The sequence below is a fragment of the Terrapene carolina genome, unplaced genomic scaffold (genome assembly GCF_002925995.2).
Source record: "Terrapene carolina triunguis isolate 2854851 unplaced genomic scaffold, T_m_triunguis-2.0 Scaffold102, whole genome shotgun sequence".
NCBI lineage: Eukaryota > Metazoa > Chordata > Testudines > Emydidae > Terrapene > Terrapene triunguis.
Genome location: NW_020664453.1, coordinates 4989078 through 5001731, shown reverse-complemented (window position 1 = coordinate 5001731; position 12654 = coordinate 4989078). Strand labels below are relative to the sequence as shown.

Below are 12654 nucleotides of genomic sequence, written 5' to 3'. Positions count from 1 at the left end.
GAGGGAGTCTAATAAAACATTGATTTGTAGTTAAATTCAAGCTGCTTGTGGTTACAGACTGTCTGTGCACATGATCAGGTCACTAATACTTTCATTTTTCCTTCCCCTATTTATCATACGCACTTGTTGCATCATCTTAAATTAGATTGTAAACTCTTCAATACAGGCATTCTTTTACTTAGTGTTAAATCAGCACCTAGCACAGTGGTGGGCAAACTTTTTGGCCCAAGGGCCACATCTAGGTATGGAAATTATATGGCGGGGTTGGGGTGGGGCCAGAAATGAGTTCAAGGTGTGGGAGGGGGCTCCAGCTGGGGGTGCGGGCTCTGGGATGGGGGTGCAGGAGGGTGCTCTGGGCAGGGACCGAGGGGCTCAGAGGGATCAGGGCTAGGGCAGGGGGTTGGGGTGCAGGAGGGGGTCAGGGGTGCAGGCTCTGGGTGGTGCTTACCTCAAGCAGCTCCTGGAAGCAGCAGCATGTCCCCCCTGTGGCTCCTACGCGTAGAGGCAGCCAGGCGGCTCTGTGTGCTGCCCCGTCGGCAGGCGCAGCTCCCATTGGCCGTGGTTCCTGACCAACGGGAGCTGTGGGGCCAGCAGTTGGGGCGGGGGTAGCATGTGGAGCCCCCTGGCTGACTCTAAGCGTAGGAGCTGGAGGGGGGACATGCCGCTGCTTCTGGGAGCTGCGCAGAGAGGGGCAAGCCCTAAACCCCGCTCCTTGGCGGGAGCTCGAGGGCCAGATTAAAATGTCTGAAGGGCTGGATGTGGCCCCCGGGCTGTTTGCCCACCCCTGACCTAGCATCATGGGGCCCTCAATCCTGATGGGGACTTTACTGTAATACAAATAATTAAGGGGACAGAGGGAGGCTGACAAAGGGCTGTACATTAGATTGCTGGTTTGACTGTTTATGGCAACGTGTATATTAATGCATCCTATTCTCTTAGCTGTACTTTCAGGCTGTCTGGGGTTTTCATATGGTAGGCCTAAAAGCGTTAGACAACCGAATCTCATTGCATTTCAGTGGGATTTGGACACATTCACTCAATCTTCAGCCTCTGAAAATCCTGCCCTGTGTTACTAGTTTTCCACAAACTTTTTGTTTTAGCTTTGTGAATTGAATTTAGTAATGTAGGGCTTGTCTAGATTAGGGTAATGTGCAGTGGAGTAGAGACACTGCTCCGGATCAAAACCTGTTTTACACTGGCTCAGCCGATCTAAGAGTTTGCACCAATGCAGTTACACCCAAAAAAAAATCACTTCTCTCCCATTTTTTCCCATTTGTAAAATGGAGATAATACTGTACTTCTCCCATCTCTATTGACACTTTCTATTCTTTACTTCAAGCACTGCCTTACTATTTATATGTATGGTACCTAGGACAAGAAGGACCTGATCCTGAGAGGGGGGTTTGTAGTGCAATAATGAACTTAACTATTTTACTTTTTCTTTCATTTAGTTCTCCTAATGACAAGAAATCCTTCTGCTCAATTGAAGGGGAATGGAATGGTGTCATGTATGCAAAATATGCAACAGGGGTAAAGCAACTTGTCGTCTTGTTTTTACTCTATCAGAAACAGTGTTCAGATATTTGTGTTGCTGGCAAATCAGAATATGCCATTGCATTTTGTATGTATTTCTGGATGGAAAATACTGACTTTGTATGCTAAGGGACTACTGTAAAAGTTTCACTCCTGCTTTTTGTAAATGATGGCTTTAGGTCAAAACTAAGGATCTGGCAAAGGAAGAGTGGAGCACCTGAAACTCCTTTACATCAGTAGTTGAGATGTTAAAAGCACAGGGCGAATGCTCCGGTGAAGCTGCCTGACAGTTCATAGGTGTTGAATAACTTTTTTCACACTGGATTAAAATTGCTCTGAGGGTAGCTGAACCCTGTAGGCTTTTGCTACAGAAATCTATGAGAAAAACTTAAAGCAAGAAACAGATCTTTGTCTGTCCTCTGCCAGGAAACGTAGTGTATGAACAAAGCGTGGCCTAAACTTTAATTTTTTCACACATTAACAGTAGAATAACTTTCTCTCTTTAGGAGAGTGTAGTCTTTATAGATACCAAGAAAATGCCTACAATTAAGAAGAAGGTAAAGAAACTGGAAGACCAAGAGGAATATGAATCCCGCTGGTAAGAGCTTCATTAAAGTGACAGTTGAAAGCTTCTTATCTTGTTCATATGTCTGAGGATTTTTTTTTAGAAATAGAACTTGTTAAAACAGAGTTAAATTTACCCAAACTATACATACTAATCAGCACTGTGGGGCTATAGCTGATACTTTAATTTAGCACCTGAACTGTTTCCCAAATAAGTACAAATGAACCTGAACTTGGACCTCAGAATTCTTTCTTGATTTAGTTGTAGCAACATGTTAAAGGCTTTCCAGATTTATTTACAGTGATAAGATTTAGTAAAAATGTTTCTATAGCCTAGTAGCACTGCTTCCTCCCCTAGATCAACATCTGAAAATAATAGCCTCTATTTCTTTAGCCTATGGAAAGATGTAACTTACAACTTAAAAATCAGAGACATTGATGCAGCCACAGATGCAAAGCACAGACTGGAAGAAAGACAAAGAGCTGAAGCTAGAGCCAGAAAGGAGAAAGAGACATCATGGGAAACAAGGGTGAGCTTTTATTCAGATAATGTAAATCTGAAAGGCTTTTATCCTTTAAACTGAAGTAGTAACAACAAACACCAAATATATGGTTTCCATTTTCAGCACCCCTACTGTAAAAAATTGTTCCAGCACCCCGACCTGTGTTCTGCCTCATTCTTTTCCAAAAAACTTACATTTACTTATTTTCTTCTAGTTATTCCATGAAGATGGAGAATGTTGGGTTTACGATGAGCCACTATTGAAACGACTTGCTGCCACTAAACATTAAGTGGTTATAAAAACCTAAAACATTCAGGTCTTGGCTTAGTGAATTTTACAACTACAAGATAAATTTATGACTATCAAGTACTTTATTTTGGAGATCCTGTCCCCTCCAGTTACAGTGGTTCCTATCTCAGGGATACTGGATTTAATAATGCTGATGAACAATTAAAGCAGGAAATGTCTTAACTATTTGACAGTCACATAGTAGCTTTGGACTTTACCATTCAGATTGTGTATTCAAGCTTCAAAGACATGATGGCTGAGCCCTCACCCATGCTTCAGAAGCATCAATGAAACCTGGGCCTAAGTCATGGGAAGCGTACACTTGGTATAACCACTGTAAAGGACATAGTTGGTATCATTTGCATAATATTCTGGGGGTCTACATATATAAATATATATATAAAAATGCAAGACTTCACTTAATTAAATCCAGTTAACATTTTTGATGTGTAAATATGAGGATTCCTTTGATTGGACAGTTTATTAGAAATCTACATAAATGTTATCTGCCACCTGTATGATAAAAATCAAACCTTTTGGCATTTGTGTCTCACCCAAAATAATTTTTTTATTTTAGAAATTAAAATGTAACCATAGACTACAATTGAAATACTCAGTGCATCTTAAAGCTTCATAAAATAGATTTTTCAAACTTCTTATGGATTTGTATTTATTTCATAAAAACCTTTTACAGCAAGACTGTTTTGAAACTGTGCTCTGATGAAAAAAATTACTTTCCAAATGTTCAGTATGTGAAAAATTAGTATCACTTTATAAAAATCCAGTACACTTTTCTAAAGCACCTAAATCCCATTTCAAAAGTTATATAAGCACTTCGTAGCTTCAGTCATGTAAAGTGCTTCTGAAAGTTTTACCTAGTGTCAGTGTTCTCACCGTATGTCCATGCTCTAGAGTACACAGGGGAATTCCTAAGACCTGTAACAGGATGTTTCTGGAAGCTGGCCCTGGCCTTGCTTCCCACTAGCCAGATATGCTCTCAAAATTTTGCTAACTGTATGGGTTGAACAGTGTTTAAGCTTACAGGAAACATTAAATAAGATAGTGATGAACTCACTCAATGATTATTCTGGTGTTGTATAGAATCTAGTCAGATTTATCCCCTCTTGAATTAATTTGTGTAGTCATACTGTACTACTAGACATCTTTGTAGACTTATATAAAGGCTTGAAAGTTACTAGAAATCTAACACAGCAGCTGCTAGAAGGGACCACTCCCTCAGCACACCAAGGGCAGCTCTTCTGTGAAGGAGAAGTAATATTTTGTGTTACTTGTCTTGGATTTCCCCTGCCACTTGATTTGATTCTGGAGGCTTCTCTTTTGCTGCTCTTGGAGCCTTAGCCTCTGTCTATGGCCTTGTTCGTCCTACCTACATCCCTCTGGTGGAGAAAGGAGATGCTTTTCCTTCCGCTCTCTCATCACTGCAGGGGTGGTAACAAGTGATTACTTTCTCTTCCCCAGAACAAAGATTAATTTCCAACTCATTATTTATTGGTGCTTGTGAAAATTCAGACTAAAATTCACTTTACTGTCTATCAGTAGCTTAGGGCTAAAAGTGGCATTTAGACCAGCAACTGTTAATCCTACAATTGATAAGTTAGCACACAGCCAGACTACAACCCTATTTAATGCTTTAGTAGAAGGGAGGGAAAAAAAATCAGCAACTACTCAGTTAATGCTAATGATGAAATTTAAATACCTGTGTTTACAATTCGAGCTAAGCCTTGCATTTGAGGTAGTTATAAATTAACACTTAAGTGGCCCATTCACTACACACAGCAGTAATAGATCTGAAAAAAGGTGATAAGACTGTCTTATAATATGCAGTGGCCTGGATAGAAAATAAACATTTGTTATAGGAGTATGCATTGTAGGTATCTACTGAAAACTAACCAATTCTTTCAGTAATTATTGCACAGTTCACTTTAGCATTCATCATCTGTAAACTTTTAAACTAATGCTTTGTGTAAATTATGAGGACTTAACACCATGCAGTTACAGAAAATAACTTCTTGTCCCTCTTGCCATTATTCTATTAGAAAGGCTATTTAAGAATAGGCAATTGTTTTTGGATCAGGAATATTTTCTTTGTTCCAGCTTTCAAAAGAGGGGAAGGAGTAAGATACCTTAGTTTTTAAAACTAAGGTATGATCTTGTACATTAGTTTGAAACTAAATAATTTAAATTACACACTACTGCAGGGCAAAATGACACATTTATTTTAATATTTTATGGTAAGGGAGAACATTCAGAGCTGATGTATAAGCTTTGATGTCCTTGATGGAAGTGGTGTTAGTCATCAAGGAGGAAGGAGGTAAGAAAGTTAGCTGAGGTATTTCACCACATGAGGAGTTCTGAACATCAGAGACAGCTGGTACTTCTAAGTCCCCTTCATGTTTTCCAAATCCAACCACCTGAAAAGCCAAAGGCCAGATTTTATCATCAAGAAAACAGGAAGATGAATGCTTCAAGACCCATTCATTTAAAAATAGTTTTTCAATTATCTCCCCCATGGAAGCTTGATAAGCTAGTAGAAGACTAAACACAGGTAGTGATTTTCCCTCTACAATTTTCAGAGCTCAGTGTTAAGCATAAATTACTGTATTCTGAATTATTCTCTCCTGAGATGCATTTAAGGTAGTTACATGAATTTAAACTAGTTACAAACACAACTACAGTCTAAAAATGGTGTTAAGTCTTTCTAAAAAGAAGACAAGACATGGTGCAAGACAAATTTAAATATAGAGCTTAGAAAAGAGTAAGTGATCAGAAGGACTCTTACTGGGGGGGGGGAGGGAGGGGGAGAGAGAGGGGATAGCTCCTAGCTCAGTGGTTTGAGCATTGGCCTGCTAAACCCAGGGTTGTGAGTTTGATCCTTGAGGGGGGGCCACTTAAGGATCTGGGGCAAAATCAGTACTTGGTCCTGCTAGTGAAGGCAGGGGGCTGGACTTGATGACCTTTCAAGGTCCCTTCCCGGTCTAGGAGATAGGATATCTCCATTAATTTAAGAATCTAGAACTGCATCCACCCATACTCACATGTACACTGAGCACTTTGCTCTCACTGCCTCTATGAGCTTGGAACCAGTCCACCAGGTCTGCTTTCGTAAGGGATTTCAGAGCTTCAATCTAAAAACCACAAGAGCACACTTTTCAAACTGCTAAACATTAATATCTCAAAAGCAGTCTAATTCCCAACATTTAAACAGCAATTATTTGCAGCCAAATTTATAAGCCCTGAAAGCAACAGTTTGTGGTGGAAACACTAACAGATGTTTAAGTGGAGTTGCTGTAAATTTTCACAATCTCTGAAAATAAAGTTTGTTGCAACAATCTGTTTTAAGTGTCAACATTAATTTCTGCATGGAGCTCACTCCTTAGCACAATACTTTCACAGCTCATAAAACTCTAGGGCCCTCAAGGATCAAGGCCCCCCTGTGGCTATTGTGTGTATACAACCTAACAAACATTTGTTTGAATTGGTACTATTTTGTGATTTAAAGCACCTGCTACGAAGAGGTTAAAACTTCTATTCAAGAAACTTTGTTCATAGTGTAAATAAATTCACCACCTCACGGGCAAGCCTGTCAAACAAATACTGCTGCGTCACCACTTCATTCCAGTTCCTATCCACTTCTTCTCCAAGATGGGAATCTTCACACTCTTTAAGCTTTATTAGAGCTGTGACCTGTATAAGAAAACCCCACTTAGTATTTCTCTTGAAAGAGCTGGGATTTTACTTCAAAGCCAACATTGAATGTACTAAATTCTAATATGCATCTGTCTATATCTGGGCTGTTTTAAATATTGAATTACAAACAGCCCTAGAGTCCATTGTATGAGGCTGTGGCCCCCCTAAGGCCACCTCCAGAAAACAGTGAGAGCTCCCTGATAAAGGGGAGTCAAAATTCACAAAAGAGAAAAATCTGCCCCATACTTAATTCAGATGGATGCCACTGTGCACTGCAGCCACTTCCTGGAAACCAGACAGGAGCAGATATTAATGTAGCTGTGTACTTCCACTTTCTCCAAACAGACTGTATTTTCTGTTTGACTCTACTCCTTCACTAATTGTTATTCTTATGTAGTTGATTGGTCCCCTTTACCTGTGTGCTGAATGCTTCTTCAGTTAAATGCTTGATTTTTTCTTCAAAGAAAGAAAGAAAATCTTCTATCTTCTTGTCAACCAATTCAGAGCTGGAAAAAATAAGAATGGGTAGAAACAATAAAATAAATAGCACTCCAATAAGTTGGGGAAGGCACCAGTTTTGAATTTGGCAACTAACATTGCCTGAGGAACTGTACACTTCGGCATAGTGGAAGAGAACATCCCCCTCCTTGATGTGGTATACACAATGTGAAGACATTTCCATTTTCTTCCAGTTCTTGAGAAATAAGGTAAAGATAGCTAGGAAAGAACATGGAAGACAATGCTATTCCTATATCAAGCAAGAGATTATTAATGCTTGATTCAGCATCTGTCAGGGCAGACACAGTATTACCAAAAATAGTTCCACTTCAGATGGGGCCAGTGAAGCAGATGAGAAACAGCTGGTAACAGTTGTCATTCTTAACTATTGAGACAGAATATTAATATGCAGCTCTTCTCACCCTATTGGGCCAGCTCAAAAACCTGTAAAAAAAAGCCCTCCAGGGCTGGCAGTTTCTAAACATGGATGTATCCAGCTGTCCTATATTGTAGCCAAATTGTTGTCACCAGAAAAATAATCCCACAAAAGGAAACAATCATTTTTCAGATTTCTTTGTCAGAGCAGAGCTGCTCCGTAAGAATAGACTATTAGCTCTATCATGGTTCAAACTAGATTTGTTTTATTCAGTGAAAGCTACCTATTGTCATAAGCCAGATCAAATGTAGCTCTAGCTGTGAGGTCAGAAGTCAGTGCACACACTCAATACACCATCTACACCTTTTTTCATCTTGATTCAACTGTTCTTAGAATAGGAGATAAAAAGATATTAAATCCATACACAGTCCATCTCCCTGCTACTCTAGGAGTGTTCCCTATCATTAAGGCTAAGATTTTGTCAAGGTTATTTTTAGTAAAAGTCAGACAGGTCATAGGCAATAAACAAAAATTCACAAAGCTGTGTCTTGTCTGTGACTTTTGCTGCTGCAGCTCCATGGTGGCAGGGAGCTGTAGGGTTCCCCCTCTGCTCATGGCAGCTGCAGGGTGATATTTCCCAAAGAGAAAACAGGACACCTCAACTGCTCACCTGAGACCTATTCTCCCTCCCCCAGCCCAGCAAGGTTGGCAGTTGCTGGAGCCCTGCCTGGGCCCCACAGCCCCTGGGGCTGAAGCAGAGAATGTCGAAGGTCACGGATTCTGAGACTTCTATTAATTCCATGACAAACATAGCCTTACCTATCCCACATTCTCTAGTGCTTTGGACAGCTTAGTTTTAAATAAATCACACAGTGAGGGTTCCACCACCTTCCTTAGGATATTATTTCATAGCCACATATATCTCACCACTTTCCATTTCTTCATCACATCCTATTTACTTCTTGCATTACCATAAATAAATCCTCCACTTATTTTCAACAGCGGCAATATTTAAATACTTCAAGAGCTTTCCCCCATACATTAGTATCCATAAGAATAATGAAGGGATCAAAAATAGAGAAATGTTTGTTATTCCTAGCAATAGTTCTATCAAACCAGTGTTAACATCCTTCCCTTCATCCTAGTTTGAATTCTGATTTGGAGTGCTGTTTCACTTTTGCCAGCAAGGAGTTGTGAGGTCACCAGTTATCCATGCCATATCTTTACCAGCTCCTGCTTATGGTTTCAATTCAGCAAAACATATAAAGCACATGCTTAAAGTTATGCCCTATACTTAACTACTTTGCTAAATGAGGATCTAGATCATCAGTGTGTTTGGAGCTACACCTGAAAGCTTTGACTACAGGGCAGCATGCAGTGACCCCACTTGCTAAGCTAGGTTTCCTGTCTGGAGGAGCACATTAACCTGTAACTCCATTTGCTTCCAATTAGTTTTTGGGTGCTTTCAAAATACTGTGTTTCTTATATAAAGCCCTATATGCTGAATCAGACTCGGTCCAACTTCTGAGTTTAGGAAAGAGCACCTATTCCACCATAATGGTTGAGTCCATCTGGGATGGTCTCAGATCACCCCTAGCTTTGAACATTGTCTGTGTACCAGCTTCTAGTTGTGCTCTGTTGACCTTCAGGAGACATTGATGGCCCATTTGGCTGTGCGCTTGCATGGTTGTAAGCAACTATTAATTCACCCAAAATCTGCAGAGGTTAGCTGTGAAGAACCACAGAATTCAAAGGGCCCCAAGATGGAATCATTAACATGCAGTCCCCTCTTAAATCAGTAAGAGAGACTTACTTGTACTTTGTTGCTTGTGTTGCTACAGTAACAGAGAACCCGAGGATCCCAGATGTATTTCTACAGGTAGGGTACACATGGTAGCTTAAACCAAAAGGAGAAAGTCATTCCACTAGTACAAGCCATTTTACATTTAACATCCATAACTATGAAATCAGAATATTGTCAATACTTGGACATAAGGTATTAGCGAAGAGGCGTCTACCAATGCAAAAGATTCACTCTGGAATAACAAATCAAATCTCTTGCATCAAGTGGTCTGGGCTTTTTCTTGTTCAGCAAATCCTTTTTTGGGCTTTGTAAGATGCTTAGCAGAGTACTCGTGTACTGAGAAATCCTACAACCCAGATCTGTGAATGTGCAAGAACCCCCATAAAACAAGTACTGTGCAGTCAGGGTTAATGGAGTCTCTTAGTTCACACAAAAGGGCCTAAACAGGGGGATGCATCTGCAGTTGTGACAGGAGTTAATTCCAGCTCAACGGACCACTTGCATAAATGCTGTGGGAAAGCTATAGTAGTGGCTACTTGGGAGAGAGTGAGGGGAGGTTATTTTTGAGGAAGTCTAGCTCCACTGTCCAAGTCAATGTTGATCAAGCTAGAGGGAAAGTCTTCTGTTTAGACAAATTACATTAACTTCTGGTTATGGACTCTAACCTGGATGACAAGACCTTGCTGACTGCAAACTTTTTTTTTTTGGCCAATAACTTGACAGGAGCTTTACTGGGCATAACCTTGCCATTTTTCAAAGGGCACCAAAGCAATTAAGTTAAAGATGGTGTCCAAAAAACGCTGCTGGTTTTGGTCATCGTATGTTACACTGTACTTTCAGCCACACTATGCAGTATGGAGTTAGCCAGCATGCAGCATGCAGTTTATTAGTACACATGGGACTCAAGTACGATAAAGACGCTGAACAGGAGCAGTACCCCAATACAGCTAACTTACCCAAGGGTTTGCTTGGTTCGCAGGAAGTCAAAGCAAGGCTCCTCCATGTGCATCTGAAATACAGCACGAGTTCAGTCAGCAGGCATTGCTACTTACAGCAGCTTTGGTTTAGCTTGGCACAAAAGCATGATCAAAGATCAAAACAAGAAACAGTGGAAAGACACTAAGGCCAGGTCTACACTACAAACTTATATTGGTACAACTGAATATCCACACCACTGAGCAATGTAGTTATACTGGTCTAACTCCAGTATAGACAGGACTATGTCAACTGGTCAGCTTCTTCTGTCGACATAGCTACCGTCTTTTGAGGAGGTGGATTAACTACGCTGACAGAAGATGATGATCTCCCATTGGCATAGTAGCATTTTCACTAAAATGCTACAGCTGTGCCACTGCTGTACTGTAATCTGAAGACAAGCCCTAAAGCCTCAATTTCCCTCACATCCCAGAAAGGAATGAAATGGCTCATTTGGGCTGTCCTGGTATCAGTTAAACAAACACTCTCCCTCCTCCCCCCCCCCCCCCCCAAGGAACTAAAAGGCTTTCATTTTCATCTGTAGCATTGTCTTGACAGCAAAACAATGTCAGGGGCAGGACAGAAGTGTCGCTCTCGGGGTGCACATTAATAAGCACTCAAGATTTGTTAGGAAAGGAGCAAAAACTTACCACAAGCAGCTCCATAAGGGTGTATTCTCTTAAACTCCTAGCCCCAGACTAAAAGAAAAAACATTAATTGAAAACACTTTAGGAGTTTCTCATGGAAAGAGAAGAGCTATGGGTCCAAATCACTAGAATGGCCTTGTTAAGAGAAAAAACGATTCAGGATGGATTTCAGCACTAAGCATACATTGCAATTTGCAACAAAAAGAAATCAGACTTTATGGCCTCTGATGTGTGCTCAAAACAGCCCCCTGAGCGAAAGACAAGGGTCTGTTCTTGGGACAATGATCACTCTGTGGGTGAAAAGGCAATTTCAAGGTAATCAAAGAACCGGCAGGCAGCAGCAGGCACAATCGGGGAGGAAGGCAATATCAAGATGGAGGAGCATGGAATATGCCTGCACAAGGCATAATAAATCTAGAACTCTCTCAAAAGAATACAGACTATAACTTCATTAAGAAGGTTTTAGTAACTTGGGTCTTGCTCATGGGGATTCTGTTTATGGGCTCGCTAGAATTCAGAACATATTCTAGAAAATAATGGTTGGAGAACAGTCTGGATTAGGAAAGCCATCAGCATAACTAGTAGCAGCAATCACCGCAAGGAAAATAAATGAGAATACTCAAATGCTTAACACATTACCTGATAATAGACTGTCACTTCAGAGTTGGCATCACCTTTGTTAAGGGCTTTCACCTTGCAGAGTAGGTGTGTGTTTGGCAGGTCTACCACCCGAAATTGAACAGGACACGGGTGCGGTAGGGGAAAGAACTGCAGCTTTCTAAAGAGAGTCCAAACAGCAAAGCGTCAAATACTCACCTTCCCATTCCTTAAACCAAAGTTCATATTCCAGATGCCTCAAGTCTAATTAGCATCAATCCCCTCCCGCGCCCACAAACTGTAACCACCTCTTACTTTAACCGCCATCAAAACTGAACCAGATTTCTGGAAAATAGTGACAATACAGTTAAATTTTTCTGAAAAAAGGAAATTCCAACGGTTTCCAACATTCTTTCCCAGCCCCACCAAAAGATAACCAAGATTCATAGTTTTGTAATATACTTATAGCTCCCACTTGTAAAAGGTGAGAGAGTCAAAGAGAAATACTCACTGAACAACATAATTCAGAAAATCCTTTGATTCCTAAGAGATAAAACAAACAGTTTTACTCTGGAGAATGGAATTATTAGCCCTTTAGGTATCAGCCCCAATATATACTACAGCCATCCAGAAAGGAACCAGCGAACACAGAACTGTCCAATCCTCCCCAGCCTTGCCACACATTACAGCATTTTGGCCAGAGGTTAACACAGCACAAGTCACTTCCTCCCCTACAATGTGACAGTACAACATGATCTGTGTTACATTGTGGAAGAAAACAGACATCTCCAATCCAGTCTCTTCCTTGGAAGTTTGTAGCCTCTCAGGGCAATGTGGAAGCCAAGAAAGAGGAAACTAAATGTGAGAAATGTCTTAAGAGAATCTGCTAACAGATGTTCACTGTAATGGATGTGCACAAAAGTAGTACTAGGTAAGTGGGAATGCTATGTAGGAGCAGCTTGGGCACCTGCTGAGGCAGTGCCAGCAAACAAGAGAGAAACAGCAGAGCTTATGATAAGTGCTGCAGGACCTCAGGGTATGTCTACACTACCCGCCGGATCGGTGGGCAGCGATCGATCCAGCGGGGATCGATTTATTGTGTCTAGTCTAGACACGATAAATCGACTCCCGAGCCCTCTCCCATCGACTCCTGTACTCCAG

General features: G+C 40.9%; 2 protein-coding genes across 5 annotated transcripts in view; one reads left to right on the top strand and one right to left on the bottom strand.

Annotated features, from left to right (window-relative positions):
- Positions 1–3544, top strand: part of LOC112104312 (oxysterol-binding protein-related protein 9) — a 114343-nt gene extending 110799 nt beyond the window's left edge. For all 4 annotated transcript variants that reach the window (XM_026651745.1, XM_026651744.1, XM_026651742.1 and 1 more), the window contains 4 exons: positions 1452–1530; positions 2040–2131; positions 2492–2627; positions 2815–3544. In XM_026651745.1, coding sequence (XP_026507530.1) covers positions 1452–1530; positions 2040–2131; positions 2492–2627; positions 2815–2889 — 382 coding nt within the window. In that variant the 3' untranslated portion in view covers positions 2890–3544. The remainder of the gene's footprint in view (positions 1–1451; positions 1531–2039; positions 2132–2491; positions 2628–2814) is intronic.
- Positions 3545–5102: 1558 nt separating this feature from the next.
- Positions 5103–12654, bottom strand: part of LOC113406505 (nardilysin-like) — a 52237-nt gene continuing 44685 nt past the window's right edge. Inside the window, exons 23-31 of the mRNA XM_026651740.2 lie at positions 12005–12036; positions 11536–11674; positions 10900–10947; positions 10231–10283; positions 9284–9367; positions 7012–7102; positions 6477–6593; positions 5945–6034; positions 5103–5320 (exon numbers count right to left, since the gene is read on the bottom strand). Coding sequence (XP_026507525.2) covers positions 5123–5320; positions 5945–6034; positions 6477–6593; positions 7012–7102; positions 9284–9367; positions 10231–10283; positions 10900–10947; positions 11536–11674; positions 12005–12036 — 852 coding nt within the window. The 3' untranslated portion in view covers positions 5103–5122. The remainder of the gene's footprint in view (positions 5321–5944; positions 6035–6476; positions 6594–7011; positions 7103–9283; positions 9368–10230; positions 10284–10899; positions 10948–11535; positions 11675–12004; positions 12037–12654) is intronic.